This window comes from Calypte anna, chromosome 24, assembly GCF_003957555.1.
Source record: "Calypte anna isolate BGI_N300 chromosome 24, bCalAnn1_v1.p, whole genome shotgun sequence".
NCBI classification, from domain to species: domain Eukaryota; kingdom Metazoa; phylum Chordata; class Aves; order Apodiformes; family Trochilidae; genus Calypte; species Calypte anna.
Window position 1 is genome coordinate 3,494,356 of NC_044269.1, and position 14,637 is coordinate 3,508,992.

The 14,637-nt window shown below is 44.9% G+C and overlaps 1 protein-coding gene across 2 annotated transcripts in view; it reads right to left on the reverse strand.

Moving 5' to 3' along the window:
• UBASH3B (ubiquitin associated and SH3 domain containing B) overlaps positions 1-14,637 on the reverse strand; it is a 59,645-nt gene that overhangs the window by 18,382 nt on the left and 26,626 nt on the right. Inside the window, exons 2-3 of one of the 2 annotated variants that reach the window (XM_030464853.1) lie at positions 887-940; positions 112-298 (exon numbers count right to left, since the gene is read on the reverse strand). In XM_030464853.1, coding sequence (XP_030320713.1) covers positions 112-298; positions 887-940 — 241 coding nt within the window. Of the gene's footprint in view, positions 1-111; positions 299-882; positions 941-14,637 lie in introns of both variants that reach the window. The other variant, XM_030464854.1, reaches the window with a different exon arrangement.

Sequence of the window (14,637 nt, forward strand, 5' to 3'; positions counted from 1 at the left end):
CCCACCCTGCAGCATCTGAATTTGAGGAGTGTCCCATCTCCAGGCTGAGCCTGGCAAGGGCTGCTCATGAATGCATGCATACAGGCAGTGGAAAAAGGAGCTCTGCTTTACCATAAAGAACTGGCAAAGGGTGATATGTGGGAAAATGTTGTGAGCTTTGTTCTTCCCACAGATCTGTTTTGACTGCTGCCAGAACTCTGAGAGCTTCTGAGCCAGCGGGCCCGTGGGGCGCAGGTAGAGGACGTATTCCCTGGGCAGGGTGTCATCAAGGAATGGGTCCCCAACATGGGAGAACAGCCTGAGAGGGAGAAAGAAATGTTAGCTTGAGAGATAGACTTTTATTTTGTTTTTCCCTCCCAGCAACATTAGTTTCCTTTGTCCTCCCTCCCTTTTGTTCTCCCTTTATGGAAAAAAACCCATCGCTGGCAGGTCAGGCAGGGAGGTGAAGTCTCACTTCCAGCCCATTGCCACTACTAAAGGAATACAGCAAATTGGTTTTTGGTTTCAGGCTGAGGCTCTGAAGATCTAACTGGCATCACTGCTTCTGCCTTTTTGCCTTTCAGTGTGCAAAACACAGGGAGGAGAGCACAAGAAATTGCTCAACAGCTTTGAAAAAGCAGCTCTCAGTTTTCTGTTTAGATGCTAGGGTGGAGAGAGCAGTGGTTCCTTTCTCTCACCTTTTTTTTTTTTTTTGCTATTACTCGAGATCACAAACTCTCTCAGCCAAGGCTCATTTCTGGATTGCTTATTTACAGCACTTGAATAATGGCTCACTGATTTCGCTGGTCTATTTCCTGTTCAAACATTCCCCATTCTAAGGCTAAAACCTTCCCACTGAATTCACTGATTTCTTTTACTCTTTGGAACATTTTTTATTCATACCAACCAGTCGCATGCTGCTTGAACACTTCTTCCACCTGTTGATGCCAGTGCCTTTTGTCTGAAGGGAGAGCAAAAAAAAAAAAAAGAGTATTTCAGTGATGCTGATAGCCACATCTCTTACTTGAATCTGGGTCCTAGCTGTGCTTAGAAGCCTGCAGGATGTTTTCCAAGAGGATTGTCTCAACCCTGGAGCTTTCCATCAGATGTGCTACCTCTCATATCATCCTGCACAGTCTGAGGGGCAAAGTTGTGTTCCAAATACTGTTCCTGTTCCAAATATAAGTTACAGACCTCTGGGTTTTCCCTGCTTGGCCTGGTGCTTTTCTGGGTGGTGAAGCACAGGCTGTTGGCATTTAATGAACTTTTTGCTCAGCAGGAAAATCAAAATATTTAGGTCTGGAAGTGCAGACAGTGCACTGGGGACATGACAAATTAATTTGCCACCAGAGGGCACAAGCCAGAGATTGTTCAGGTTACAATAACCTGCCAGAATTTGCTAGTCCTTCAGTCTTTGCTATATTTAAAGTACTCTTTTGCTTGTTTCCTTTCAGGGTGCCTATAAATCCCTTTTCACACCAGCTAGGAAGACCCAGGTCTTCTCCTGAACAAGTTTTCCAGCTGCAGGACCAAGCCACACAGTGCTGTTTAACTTTTAGCCATGTCACAGTGTTTTCCAAGTGCTCCATGTTCAGCATTAAAATGCAGCTGTGGATCAGCTCAGCCTCGTAACACGAGAGGCTGTTAAAATGCAGAATTCACCCAGAATCCAAGTGGCATAAATACTGAGCAAAAAATTAGCAAGGAGAGAGGCAGAAAAGGGTAGAAACACCAAAGTTGTGGGGCAGAAGACAGGCCCTGGGTTGGGTGTTGGGAGGCAGTGGGTGATTTCAGCATGGGAACAGCCTGGGGGCTGAGAAAGGTGGCAGCCAGTTGTGTTCTGTTGTTCATTTGACCAAAGCAGCTGCCTCCCTTTTGCTCTGTGGCTTTATACACCCTGCCCCTGAGCTGTTAGCAACAGCAAATGTGACTGAGGATAGGAAAACTTCTAAGCTTACATCAGCCAGCCTCAAGCCTTAACCTAATCTTACTAAATATGGTCTGTTGCAGCTTGATAATAGTGCAAAAGACTTGCTGGCATCTTTAAGCTAGGGGGAAGACAAGCACAAGACCAGTGTGTTATGCACCCTGTGAGAAGATGCTGCTGGTTGGGTAGAGAAAGTGGGTCCAAATGAGAAAAAAGGCTCATGACTCCAGAGCCTAACCCGTGGCTATAGGATTAAGGCAGCTGGAACCCTCCAGCATTTCTTGCTTCTCCCCAGAGAGGACATTTACTGCACTTGTGTTGCCTTTTCTGTCTGTAGTGATGCCTTTTGAATAGCACTCTGATAACCACTGGGGATTATGCAATGTTGCCCACCAACCTCTACATGTCTTGTTGACTCAGCTGTGTTTCAGCTCTGTCCTTGTCTTCCCCACCCCCTGAATATACCTATTTTTGTTCATTTTGAGAGCAAGAGGGAAAGCAGAAAGAGAATGCTGAAAAAAAAAAAAAAAGAGCTGTGTTGCAAACATGTAATTATGAAAATAATTTTCCTCCTGAAGCATTTTTCTGCCCTTTTCTGCCAACTTTCATTGGAGATCAGCAAAGTTCTGGTCCATGCACCTGCCTGCTGGAAGGATGCATCCTGGGCAGTCAGGACTGTAGTTTGGTCTGTTCTATCTTGCTGACCTTTCCCTAGGGTTGTGCAGATGCAAAACAGCCCCTGCTTTGCTTTGAAAAGTAGTTCAGACAAGAGCAAAAAAAAAAAAATCATGAGGGCAGACAAACTGCTTCTTGCTCATCACTTACTCTCTGCAGACCCCAGAGCAGATCCCTGAAGGACTCAGGCACAATCTAACAGGACAGACAGTTCTGCCACCCCCCCACACACCTTGTTCATTTCTTCTCTTAATGAATTGATGTTTCCTTGGAACAAATCTCACAATAGAGCTCTGCTGCCTTCTCCACTGCCTTTGTGCTCTCAGGACTCCAAAGGGCATTAGAAAATATTAGGCTGGGCCCCACATTTGGTCAGGAGTGACTTCAAAAGGTGCCTGTGTATTCCACAGGAACAATAAACTCCCTTTTCAAATTAATTTTCAGAGCAAGGAGCAAATACTGCATAAACCAGACAAAAGCCAAGGTATATTTTTATCACAGGACCTGAAGCTGAGACTTTTTTTTTTTTAGTTTTTTTTTAATTAATTGCTGGGAATGGTGGTGATGGCCAATAGCCCCTGGTTAGTCACAAAGCAGGGCATGCCCTGCATCCCTCCCAAACACCCTCTGTACCCACCAGCCAGAGAGGACCCATCCTCTGGGTTCTCCAGCTCCCTGTCAAGATCAACCCTTTAAAAGCTGAGTTTTCAAAACTGATCCCAGCTATGGATGGCCACTTACAAAAGTGGCCTCGTTTTCTCAGCTTGCTGAGTGCAGTGGGAGCTAGAAGACACCTTCTGCTCCTGAGAAAATCAGGTCACTTAATTAGGTGACTGGCTATGGCTTAGATGCTCAGCTTAACTCATTGCAGCTAGTGGGAAGAAGTTTGTGATGCAGATACACCAGAAAGGAAAAATGCCAGAAAATAACCTATTTTTCAGTGTTTGCCAAATAAGCATCACATGGTGACCATTTCTGGTCATGCAAAACCTGCAGCTGGATTCAGATGGGAGGTGGAAAGCTTTGAGTAGCATTACTAGTCCCTTGAGCCACTCAGTCCTTCCATCTCTTAGCTTCTGGTGTAGGAAAAAAAAAAATGAAAAAAAAAAAAAAGGCAAAGGAGAACTGTCAATTCAGCTAGGAAGTATGGACCAATAAACATAAAGCATAATGGCAAAATCCCATTTACTTCAGAGGAAATGGCTGTAATGGGGGATGATGCATTAACCATGAAGAGAACCTTCAGTCTCATAAGTACCACCCAGAAATCCTTTCTCTGTAAGTGCTCTGCTTACTGGAGTCCAGCTTGGAAAAGGAGGGGATGTGTGGCTGCCACTGATGCTGCAATGTACCCAGTAATGAGCTGCCACGGGGGAAAATCAAAGCAAAGAGCAGTAGGGCAAGGAGGGATGGCAGAGAGCTATTTTGAGACAGCTCTTTATCTGCACCTGCATTATAAATATATAAAAATCACTGCAAAAGTATGCAAATTTGGGGTATGGATGCCCAGAGCAGAGGAGGTGCAAAGAGCTGTGCTGGGCCAGGGAGATGAATGGGTTTGTGCTTTGTGGCCCTGCAGGGTCCCCAACTTCCACTGCCACCAGGCAGGGCTGAGATATTCAAGCCCTTGGCACTGGAATGAGAGCAGAGAGTGCTCCAGGCAACCTCCTCACACCTTCAAATGCACCCAAGCTGAGTCATGGTGCTGGTTTGAACCCTGAGGTCCAGGGAGTCTCTTTGCTCTCCAGAAGTCATCTCTAATTCATGGAAAGTTGGCTCCTCTGGCTGCTGCTCAGGACTGAATTTCCCCATTTCTCTCCCTTTTGCCAGAATAAGCAGAGACTGGGAGGGCTGACCTCTCTCTGAGGCAGCTTGCTCTGGGATGCTTCCAGCATCCTTCCCCTGGATCCACCTATGGATTGTCTGCTTCCAGAGGCACCAAGTGCTTTGTGAATGAGCAAGGGAAGGATGGAGGAAGGCTATAAAAGGAAGGGAAGGACTAAATCTTCCCTTCCATTATGCACTTCAAGCCTAGACAAACTTCTTATCTCTGAACAAAACCCCTCGGAGGGATGAATTAATCATTTCAAGTAGCCCTGAATCTTTGGCCTATAAAATATTTAGCTGGGTAAATAAAGATTTTTTGGGGAACTGAATTAAACATGATGGAAGTACTTGGCTCTCCTCCTCATTAGGTTTAGTCTGAAGGACTGCCTGACTTGATAAGATAAGAGTTATGGATCATAATTTATGCCAAATGAGTTTTAAAGAAGAATGCTGTCAAACAGAACCCTTCTGTTAGGATTATAAAATAGGCAACTTTATTTTTGCTTGAGTCTGTGTATGAAATATATATTTACATCAACATATATTCAAATAGGTGTATGTATCTACTTAAAGCCCAATTTTTTTTCAGTCTGTGCTGGTTTATGGTCAAATAATAGAAAAGAAAATGCTGGCTGGCTCCAGGGGTTGACAAAAAGTAGAACTTTTCTAGATGTCGCTGCAATTGGTGTTTGGAGCATGCCTGTCAGTCCAGGAACAGGTCAGAAGCTTAATAGTTCACTGGCTCCTTGTTTCCAAACGGCCCATCAAACAGTGGCTTGAGAGCAGCCAGGCAGAGAGGGACCTGGGAGTCTGGATTGCCAGGAAGCTGAAGAGGAGCCAGCAGTGTGCCCAGGTGGCCAAGAAGGCCAATGGCATCCTGGGCTGGCTCAGGAACAGCGTGGCCAGCAGGTCCAGGGAAGGGATTCTGCCCCTGTGCTCAGCTCTGGTGAGGCCACAGCTTGAGTCCTGTGTCCAGTTCTGGGCCCCTCAGCTCAGGAAGGAGATTGAGGTGCTGGAGCAGGTCCAGAGAAGAGCAAGGAGGCTGTGAAGGGATCCAGCAGAATTGCTGTGAGGAAGGGCTGAGGGAGCTGGGGGTGTTGAGGCTGGAGAAGAGGAGGCTCAGGGGAGACCTCATCACTCTCTGCAACTCCCTGAAAGGAGGTTGGAGCCAGGGGGGGGTTGGGCTCTTTTCCCAGGCAACTCTCAGCAAGACAAGAGGGCAGGGTCTCAAGTTGTGCCAGGGGAGGTTTAGGTTGGAGACGAGAAAGAATTTCTTTCTGGAGAGGGTGATCAGACATTGGAATGGGCTGCCCAGGGAAGTAGTGGATTCTCCATGTCTGGAGATCTTTCCAAAGAGCCTGGATGTGGCACTGAGTGCCATGGGCTGGGAACCACGGGGGGAGTGGATCAAGGGTTGGACTTGATGATCTCTGAGGTCCCTTCCAACCCAGCCAGTTCTATGATTCTATGATCAAGTGACTTACACAGGTTTCTTAATTTTTGTGTTTTCACCCATTGTTTACACCACTAACAGTACTATAGTGGAAACTTGTCAATTTTAGGGTTTCAATAAACAATTTCACATTGCAGGATAATTTTGCAGGCAAAACTTCTGTGAGTCTGATGACATGATTGTTTGATGTAGGGAAAGATACCCAAATTTCAAATAACTGACCATATGTTTTATGAGTTGCTCTGTGAAAAAAAAAAAAAAAAGGCCATAGTGAGGTGTTCTTTCCAAATGTCTCTCAGTGGGGGTGATTCAAATGTGTTCCTCTGAATTCTCAATATGCAGAATTCAGTTGGTCACCAAAAATCACATGAGAATGTTTCTGTTCTTATTTGGGTGACCTTCCTGCTATAATTAGGAACGGGACAGGAAGATATCACCAGGGATCAAGTTCCTGTTTAGGGGAGGGGGTTGGGGAGGTTCCTTTTCTCCAGTTTAAGACAAAAAAACCCTCAAAAAACCCTGGATGTTTTTGCAAGCCAGGAATAACTTGAGCATAAGTTTATGGCAGGATTATTTTTCCTTCCCTTTAAGCTTTAACTTATTTTTCTGTTGCTTTCTACACATGATGGAGGACATGAAATCCTCCTCACGTTTACTGAGTGACTTCAGTCTCAGCCACATCCTCCACAGAACCTGGGTTCATTTGGGTCGAGTAAATCACAGCTCTGGAGAGATCCAGGTTTTGCCTAAAAGATAGGAACTTTCAGAGGAGCCCAGGGAAGTGTCTGACTGCACAGTGGCTACGGAGGCTGCAAGATTCCCAACTGAGCTATATCCTGTAGGTCACATAAATATTTATAGAAGGTGGCTGACAGCTTGATAGGGCTGGGTAGTTCTCTTCCTCCCCCTTCCCGAGGGCTGGTTGCTTACTCCCAGCTTTTAAATACCAAGTGGTGGGAATAGGAAAGAGAGAGAAATGGGGAAACTCCATCAGAAATAAACTTGGGAAATGCACTGCTGGGTATTTCTAGTTTCCATCATTTAAAATGCTCCTTTTTTCAGAGGGCAGTCCAGCTGGCAAAGAGCATTTTGGCCACATGATGGTGATTATTTTGAAGGGCCTGGGTGTGTGTCTCTGTTATGTGTTTATTTTTTTAAGTTATGTAAGGTTTTGAAGGCGGATTTTCCCCCCTTTCTTCAGCATGTGTTCACTAAGTCATTCCCCAAATCCTCTGCTCAGCTGCCTTGGTAAAGCAAAAGAAGAGGGAAACACAGACCCATAAAAAAGTGTCTGGGATGGAGGCAGGAATGTAGCAGCCACTTAGTATTTTTTTTAAAAGATACACAGATTAGAAAGGAAACAGGATATTATTTCCTTCAAACAATAACAATACATCTTTTTATGAGGCATGGGCTTAGATGTCACAGTCAGTTGTCAGCCACTCCATCAGGTGCCCACGTGAAGGAGGAGGAATGAGGTGCAGATATTTTGGCTGATTTGAATTGGTCCCACAACATCAAAATTCCTCTTTCTTTTTTATTCTCCCCTTTAGGTGCAAAACCTTGTAATTCCTTTTGCTTTTATGGTACTGTCTTTAGTTTTTGGGTTGAATTACATTTGTTATCTGGCTTTTTAGTTCACTTAAGTTTTTCTCACTCTATGTGAATCTCATCTCTGGAAAAAAAAAACAGGAGTCCTGAAGCTGAAGATTGCAGAAAGTTATGGCTCACAATTCCCTGTAAGAGCTGGCACCACCTCAGCTGGCTGATTCAGAAAGGTTCAAGATGTTGATGCAGAGCAATCACTGGAAAAGGGTGACAGGGTAAGGAATAACCACTGGTAAAGAACTGGCTGAATCCTGAATAATAGCAAAATAGTCAAATCTAGGTAATATAAATAAATTGAGAGAAGGTGGTTAGAACTGGAGCAGATTTGACAGAGGCTCATCCCCTTTAAACACCTAATTTCAATACCAGTCAGAATGCTGCAGAATGACCAAAATTTCATTATTCAAACAGTGCAGGAGAGCAGAAGCTTTCATCCCAATACTATTAATACACTGGTAGCTAACCAGAGAGACAATGTCTTTGCAAGGAGCCAAGTTAGAGGTTTAAGTATGCTCAGATGTACCATCTGGAGTTCCAGTGATAGCCAGCAAAGGAAGCAGTTGTCATGCTGATTGGAAAGAAACAAATTTGAGACAAACACAGTTCTTTCTTCTTTAAAATGCTGCTCTTCCTACCCAAAAATGAGCTGGGGTGGGATGGAGACCTCTCAGTTTTCTGTAGCAAGGTCCTCTTCTTGCTAGGGACCCTTCCTCCCATGGTGGGTGGGTTTCAGGCAGGAGGTGGATCTGCCACATGGCTTGGCTGGAGTGGGAAGCTGGTCCAGGTGGCTCCATGTGGTGCTCCACACGTGAATCCTAAGTGTCTGGCTGTCACTCCATCAGCACCTGCCTCTCCATCTGTCACCTCCCTGCAAATCCCAGCCCTGGAGCATCCCCCATCCAGCCTAATTCAGAGAGGGTGAGGTGGAGAGACAGTCAGCTCCTGAATGGCACAGAGGTGATGGGAGGGGATTGCTTTTGTGAGGTTGCTTTTGTGCTCCCAGCTTCTTACACGTCGAATTTTTTAGCATCGTGCTGATCTTTAGGTAGGGAAAAAAAAAAAAAAGAAAAGAAAAAGAAAAAAGCCCCAATGAGCACTTTAAAGTGGTGGTGTTAACATTTTCCAGCTTCTTGGGGTTTCAAAACAGGAAGTTTGGGGGCGGTGCAGTTGCACAATTTGCCAGAAAGCTGCAGTTCTGTGAAGTCAGGGACACTGGGCTGTACCAGGAACTTGAGCCCTGCAAGACACCAAGGCCTTCATTTTCTGGGACCCATTCTCAGTGAGATGCGTGGAGGTTTTGGTGTGTTGCTCCTCTTAGTTGGAACTTTGTGGTTGTAGCTCCTCTTGACTGCCCGTGGAGGGTTGGTTTGTTCTCCAGAGACAAAGTAAAGCCCAGAGCTAAGGAGAAGTTTTCCCCTCACAATAGAGGAATTGGGTAGAGATAACAACATCAGCACAGTATAGCTGAAGACTGGAAACGAAGCATTGAGCTCCTCAGCTTGGATCTTGTGATGAAACTTCTGGTGCAAACTTCCTTCTAAGTTCAAGGCCAGGCCTTTGTATCATGCATATCCTCAGAGAGAGAGTGGGAATGGTTGTCTGGACTTACTCTGAGCTCTCTACCAAGAGGAAAGGTGATGGTCAATATCAAATATTGTGGTTAATCTGAATATCTGTTTGCCTGAGATGGAAGAGTTCAGATACCCATGTCCTGACAGCTGGACTTGGCACCTTACTTTGGTGTTCTTTGCCCCAGTCAGTTTTCCTGTTATGTTAGGATGAACCTAGCTGTATTCAGGCTGACACCTTGTTTTCTTCTCCAGTTGTTGGTTTCTCATCCTCATGGGCAATGTCTGTTTAGCATGAGGCATCTGACATGTTGTGTGTACTAATGGACTCACAGCTTTGCCAAAAAGGCAAAGCCCAGAGATGGAAAATGGGAAGTAGATGCTCAGTGAGAAGCTAACCATGATCTGACACCTAAAATGGGGCCAGGCAAAGCAACAAGCAGGAAGTCTAAGAAATTAAGGAAGGTGGAAGGAAGAAGGGTGGGGTGCTGAGATAGTTGGGTTAAAGGCAAAGTGAAATACTCAAAATAGCCTCCTCCTATCTGGCTCTGTTCAGGAAATTTTTAAGCCTTGCAGCTTTCAGTAATACTTAAAAAAAAAAAAAAATCAAATAAATATTACTTGCTTGCTGTTTCGTGCCACCAAATAGGACAGGGTTCTGTCAGTATTCCTACGGGACACCTGGGCAAAAACCCAAAAGGAAATGGGGCAAAGGAGGGGTCATGCAGCAGATGATGAAGCACACTTGCCACTGACTCCAGACTAAAGCTCATCCCAAGCAGTGCTGGGTTTAGGAGTGCCATGGAAGCTCTGTCTGGGGCTGAGGAGTTGAACACAAGTCTCAGCCTCTTGCCTCAGAGACTCTGAAGTGTTTATGTGGTTAAACCAGTAACCTAAAGCTAATGTCAAAGTTTCCACTAGGGGAAAAAAAAAAAAATAAATGTTAGTTGGCAAGCTCTGTTCTGACGTTTTGTAATTCCTCAGGTACCTGAGCTTTCCTTTAGTTTGACCATAAGGATTCTCAGATGAGACGTGTTGTCTGAGTGCAGAGTGTTTATTTTGATTTTTCCTTTGCCAATCATCACCAGAGCAGCTGGTACTTTGCCTTAGCACTTTTCCAGAAGCATCTTCCATGTGGAAGCACACTTCATCCTACTGCCAGGGCTGTGTGGGAGGCCAAGGCTTGGATGCTTGCCTTTGAAGACCCTGTTATCCAGACTGATCTTTTAGGGCAGGTATTGTCAGACAGACAGACAGGCATTAGCATCACCTCATTTCCATAGTGTAGCTCTCCCCCTCACTGTCAGTGTAAGCACTGGTGTGGGGGTGTACTTCTAAAACTATTCACTGTGCCAATCTTTTACAACTGCTCCCCATCTCACCTATTCTGTGTCTGTGTGTCTGATATCTTCAGAGCAGAGTAAAAGAAGGGAGGGAGGGGGGGTGGGTGGGTTTTTTTGCTTGGATGCAGAAGGAATGGTAGTGATGTTGCAGCCTGTCTGCATCCCACTGACTCAGCAGCCTGTGCTGTGTCTCACTGCTCCACTTCAGCTCTCACTGGAACCAAAAGCATCATTAGGGCAGTGGCAGTACCCTGAGAGAGCAGCCTGCAGTGTTGGTCCTGCAAAATAACAGCTCTGCTTTCAGCAAGCCCCCTTCTCACTACCCTGTCAGAGTGGGCTCCTGGGAGATGAAATAAGAGTGAGCTATAAATTAAATAAATGACAGGTGCTTAGTGTGGAGATGGATGGGTCCTAAAGTCCTCTTGGTTTGTAAAGGCTACTTGGTTATGCAGGCTTGAATGATTAGGGCAGACCACCTAGACTGACATGAGTTTCCTTCTTGGTTAATATTTAAGAGCTGCCTTGAGAAAAGAAGGCAGGAAAGGGCAATACTAGGTATCAGCTAAGCCTAATTCTCTGCAGTAAATTTCAGAGGCTGATTGTATGGTAAGGCACGTGTGGTAAATCTTGCATATTGCAAGAAGTGGGAAAACCCAGAATCTTCTTGCATTTTTCCTAGATTTTAAAATTTAAGATCATCCTGAGAACCCATTTCAAGCTTTTTTCTGCAGTGAGACCTTTCTTCAGTCTGGTTCTCAAAGGAGCTGAGGCTTGTAAGGTTGTGCTGCATCCATGTGTGTGTCTACTCCAACTTTCTACAAGAACTTCTTAACCTGACAGTATGTTTAAACCCTGTGTGACAGAGACTTTGAGGTATCAAAGATATTTCCTGCCTTGCATCTTCTGTAAAAACAGGTTCCTGAATAGCTATAAGTAACCTTAGGAGTGCCCAAGCTGGGACAGATTGTAAGGTGAGCTTACTTATTGGACATCAGAGAATCCTGAAAGAAGGAAGCCCTAAGAAATCCTGCAGCCATCAGAAAGATGTGGAAAAAATGAGGCTTTGTGAGTTCTGGCATTCCTGGAGCTGGTTGTTCAAAGCCAGCAAAGGTTCAAATGCAGCTACAGCATGCTCAACACATTTTCCTGCTGTAGATTCATCAGGGTGGGCAGGGCTTTTGTGGAGACAGGGAAAGATGGAGCAAGATCAGGAGTCTCCAGGAGTTCAGATCTGAAAGTGCATGGACCATACCAACACAGCCACCTTTACACCGCCACGATTACAGATACATTGGCAAAGGTTTTGCAGAAATTACTGTCCTGGGAAAACCAAAAGAGCAAAACAACAAGATGTCTGGAGCATTGCACAGCTACAGGAGCAGAGTCTTAAAGAAAATCAATAAATAGTGGAGGACAGTGGCCTCCAAGCTGGAGGTCTGCAGGCTCCTCTGCTCCCAGTGCTGGCAGATGCTGGTTCATGTGTATATGTGCACATGAAATAACTTCTGAAATGCTGCTTCCAGCCTCTCACTGCCCCTCTCTCTCTCAAAAATGTCACCAAACACCCTTGGGAAACACAGATAAGGAGCTGCCAAGAAATATGAATTCTTGTGTGCATGCAGGAGTCTTCTCTCTCTCCCTCTCACCTGTGGCAATGCCCAATTCCAGGCAAACCCCAGAGCTTGCTCAGCTCGTTCCTCTTTGCCCCTTCTGCAGTTTCACGTTTTGTGCTGTATCTCTGTATTTTGGCAAACACTTTTCTATTCAGGGGGAAAGTAAAAAGCATGGAGTGAGGCTAAAGTGATTATCAGGGTAGGAGACAGACCTCAGTACCATTTTCTGCTGCTACAAACTTACTCTTTCCTGCATTAAGGTTTTGGGGTGTTTGTGGATGGGAAGCCCATTCCTGCCTGGATTTCTGTGTGGGCAAACTGAACAACACAGAAATGACTCCATCCTGCAAGACAAATAAAAATGCAGAGTGCTAAACTGCATCAAGCCCAGAAGGTTTTTAGAAGAGCTCAGCATTAGCCTAATTTTGCTCCCAGTGGCACTGAATGAGGCAGAATTAGGTGAGAGCTGAGCTTCTGAAAGCTGTACCCAATCTTCCTCTTGCTGGAGTTCTCTAAAAATAAGAGAGTCCAATTAAATCAACAGCAGTACAAAGTATGAGGGAATGTATAATTAATTAAAAAAATGAAAGGCTGTCTTACAGCACTGATCAGCATTTAGCAATCCTGCCACCAGCTCTTACTCTTTTCATTCTTCCTTTTTAATCAGTGATTATTGTTGTATCTCTTTACATTATGATCACATATTCTGGCAGCATTTCAATGTGACTGTGTTTCTTGGGAGCAGTAAACCTAGTCACAGGAGGAAAAGGAAAAACTCCATTAAAAGAGGAAGGGAAAAACCTGTTCTCATCTCCAGCCCTGGTCCTGACACCTAACTGGAGACCTGATGTCAGTGAAGGATAATTTGTGGAAGCCAAGTCCTTTATTTGCAGCACAACCCTGATGAGAAACTAAAGCCCAAGAGACAAGAAGTTGCCTGTCCAGTCATCTCTCAGAGCTCTTAATCTTCCTATTGTGGTTGTCCTATACCTAGCACTCCCAAATAAATTAAAAAATGGTTTTTTTTGAGAGAATGTAAGGCAGCCACCTTTAAGCACAGAGCTTTGTCACTTCCCAAACAAATATTTCACACTTTTACTTTTCCAGTGCAGTGCAGAGGGAGCTGGAGAGGATGTGTTCTTCTCAGTTATCCTGGCAGGAATCCCCAGAAACTGGGCTGGATTCACAGCAAATCTGGTGTGACTCCCATCTGGGTCTCCAGGAACAGAATCTGGCTTAGATTTTGTGTGCCAGCTGTTAGTGGGAAGCAGTAAGGCAACGTGGATGGAGAATCTGTCTCATCCCATCCCGGTGGCTCTGCTTTGGTTTATGCTGAGATTTCTCCACCTTCATCTGTTTGAGTTTCACACTGAGTCTTTGTGGCAGAAATGTGGACAGCTAAGAAGGCTTCTGACACGGCAGCAGTGTAAGGATGGACTTTTGACTCAACTTGAGGGGAATTCTCTCCATTAAACCAACGAAGGTGGCACCAGTTGGTCACTGTGTGAGCAGTTCCAGTGAGCAGAATGGATGTGGTGGTGGTGGCATCCTTCCTTTTAAATAGTTATAATGTAGATACCTGCATCTGGACTCATCTTTAGAGTCAATAGAAGCACTTGTAGGGCATGTTTTCATTTTGACAACGTTTGGCATTTAAAACAGGCCAAATGAGTCATGTTCTGTGCGTGGCTCTTGCTCCCCAGTGTCTGGAAAAAACGTGAGACAGCTACAGGGGCATCACCACTGCCATGTAAGGGGATGTGAAAGTCCTCCTGCCCTCTGCTTTTCTGTGCCTCTTCTCTGTCTCTTGTTGGTGTGCCCTATCATTTCTGCTCTATCCTTAGATCCTGACTTCCCAGTGCCAAGGGGGATTTAAGTGATGTATATGATACCAGTGTGATGGCAGCTTGGGACCTTACAGGCTGTCACAAAACTAATAGCACAATATTTTCCAATTAGTACATACAGGCAGGAAAAAAAATAAATCAGTTGTGAGAGAAACAACTTCATAGTGTGGTCTCAATGCTATCAAAAAAGCTCAGGGGGAAGTTCTTGTACCTTAAGCCATGCAAGGAGCTTTAATGCATGACTCACAGTTTCTTTATCCCCAACTAAATACCCCATGTAGACACTACTAGTAAAAGATCACCTGGCTCTAGGTTTCAGTGCCTTTTGGTAGAAAGTTGGATCCCTGCTGTAGATGGTGTAGAACAGGAGAGCTGAAAAGGGCTGGTATTCTCCCAGAGCTCTCTGAGTTTTCAAAATGACAGCTTGAGGACTCCCATTGGTACAAACATCTGCCCTGGGCAATGTCACAGCAGTGTGGCTCTTTAACAGAAGGGATTCCTTTTGGTTTGCAGTATAATTTCAGAGAGTTCCTGCATTGTTGATTTGCAATGTCTTTTTTTTTTTTTTTTTTTGGCTTTTTTTTTGGCTATCCAGCCACCAGAGTTAAGCACAGCAAACCTGGCTGCCCTGCACACAGGACTCACTTGGTTTGAAGGATCACCCCCTCGGATAAACCCTTTGGAAAGATTCAGGATTCCAGGGTAGAGCATTGCTGCTGCCAGATTTAAAAATAAAGATCTCCACCCATTTTTTTTTATTTTTTTTTATGTGGGGAAGAGTCACTATTCCTCCTCTG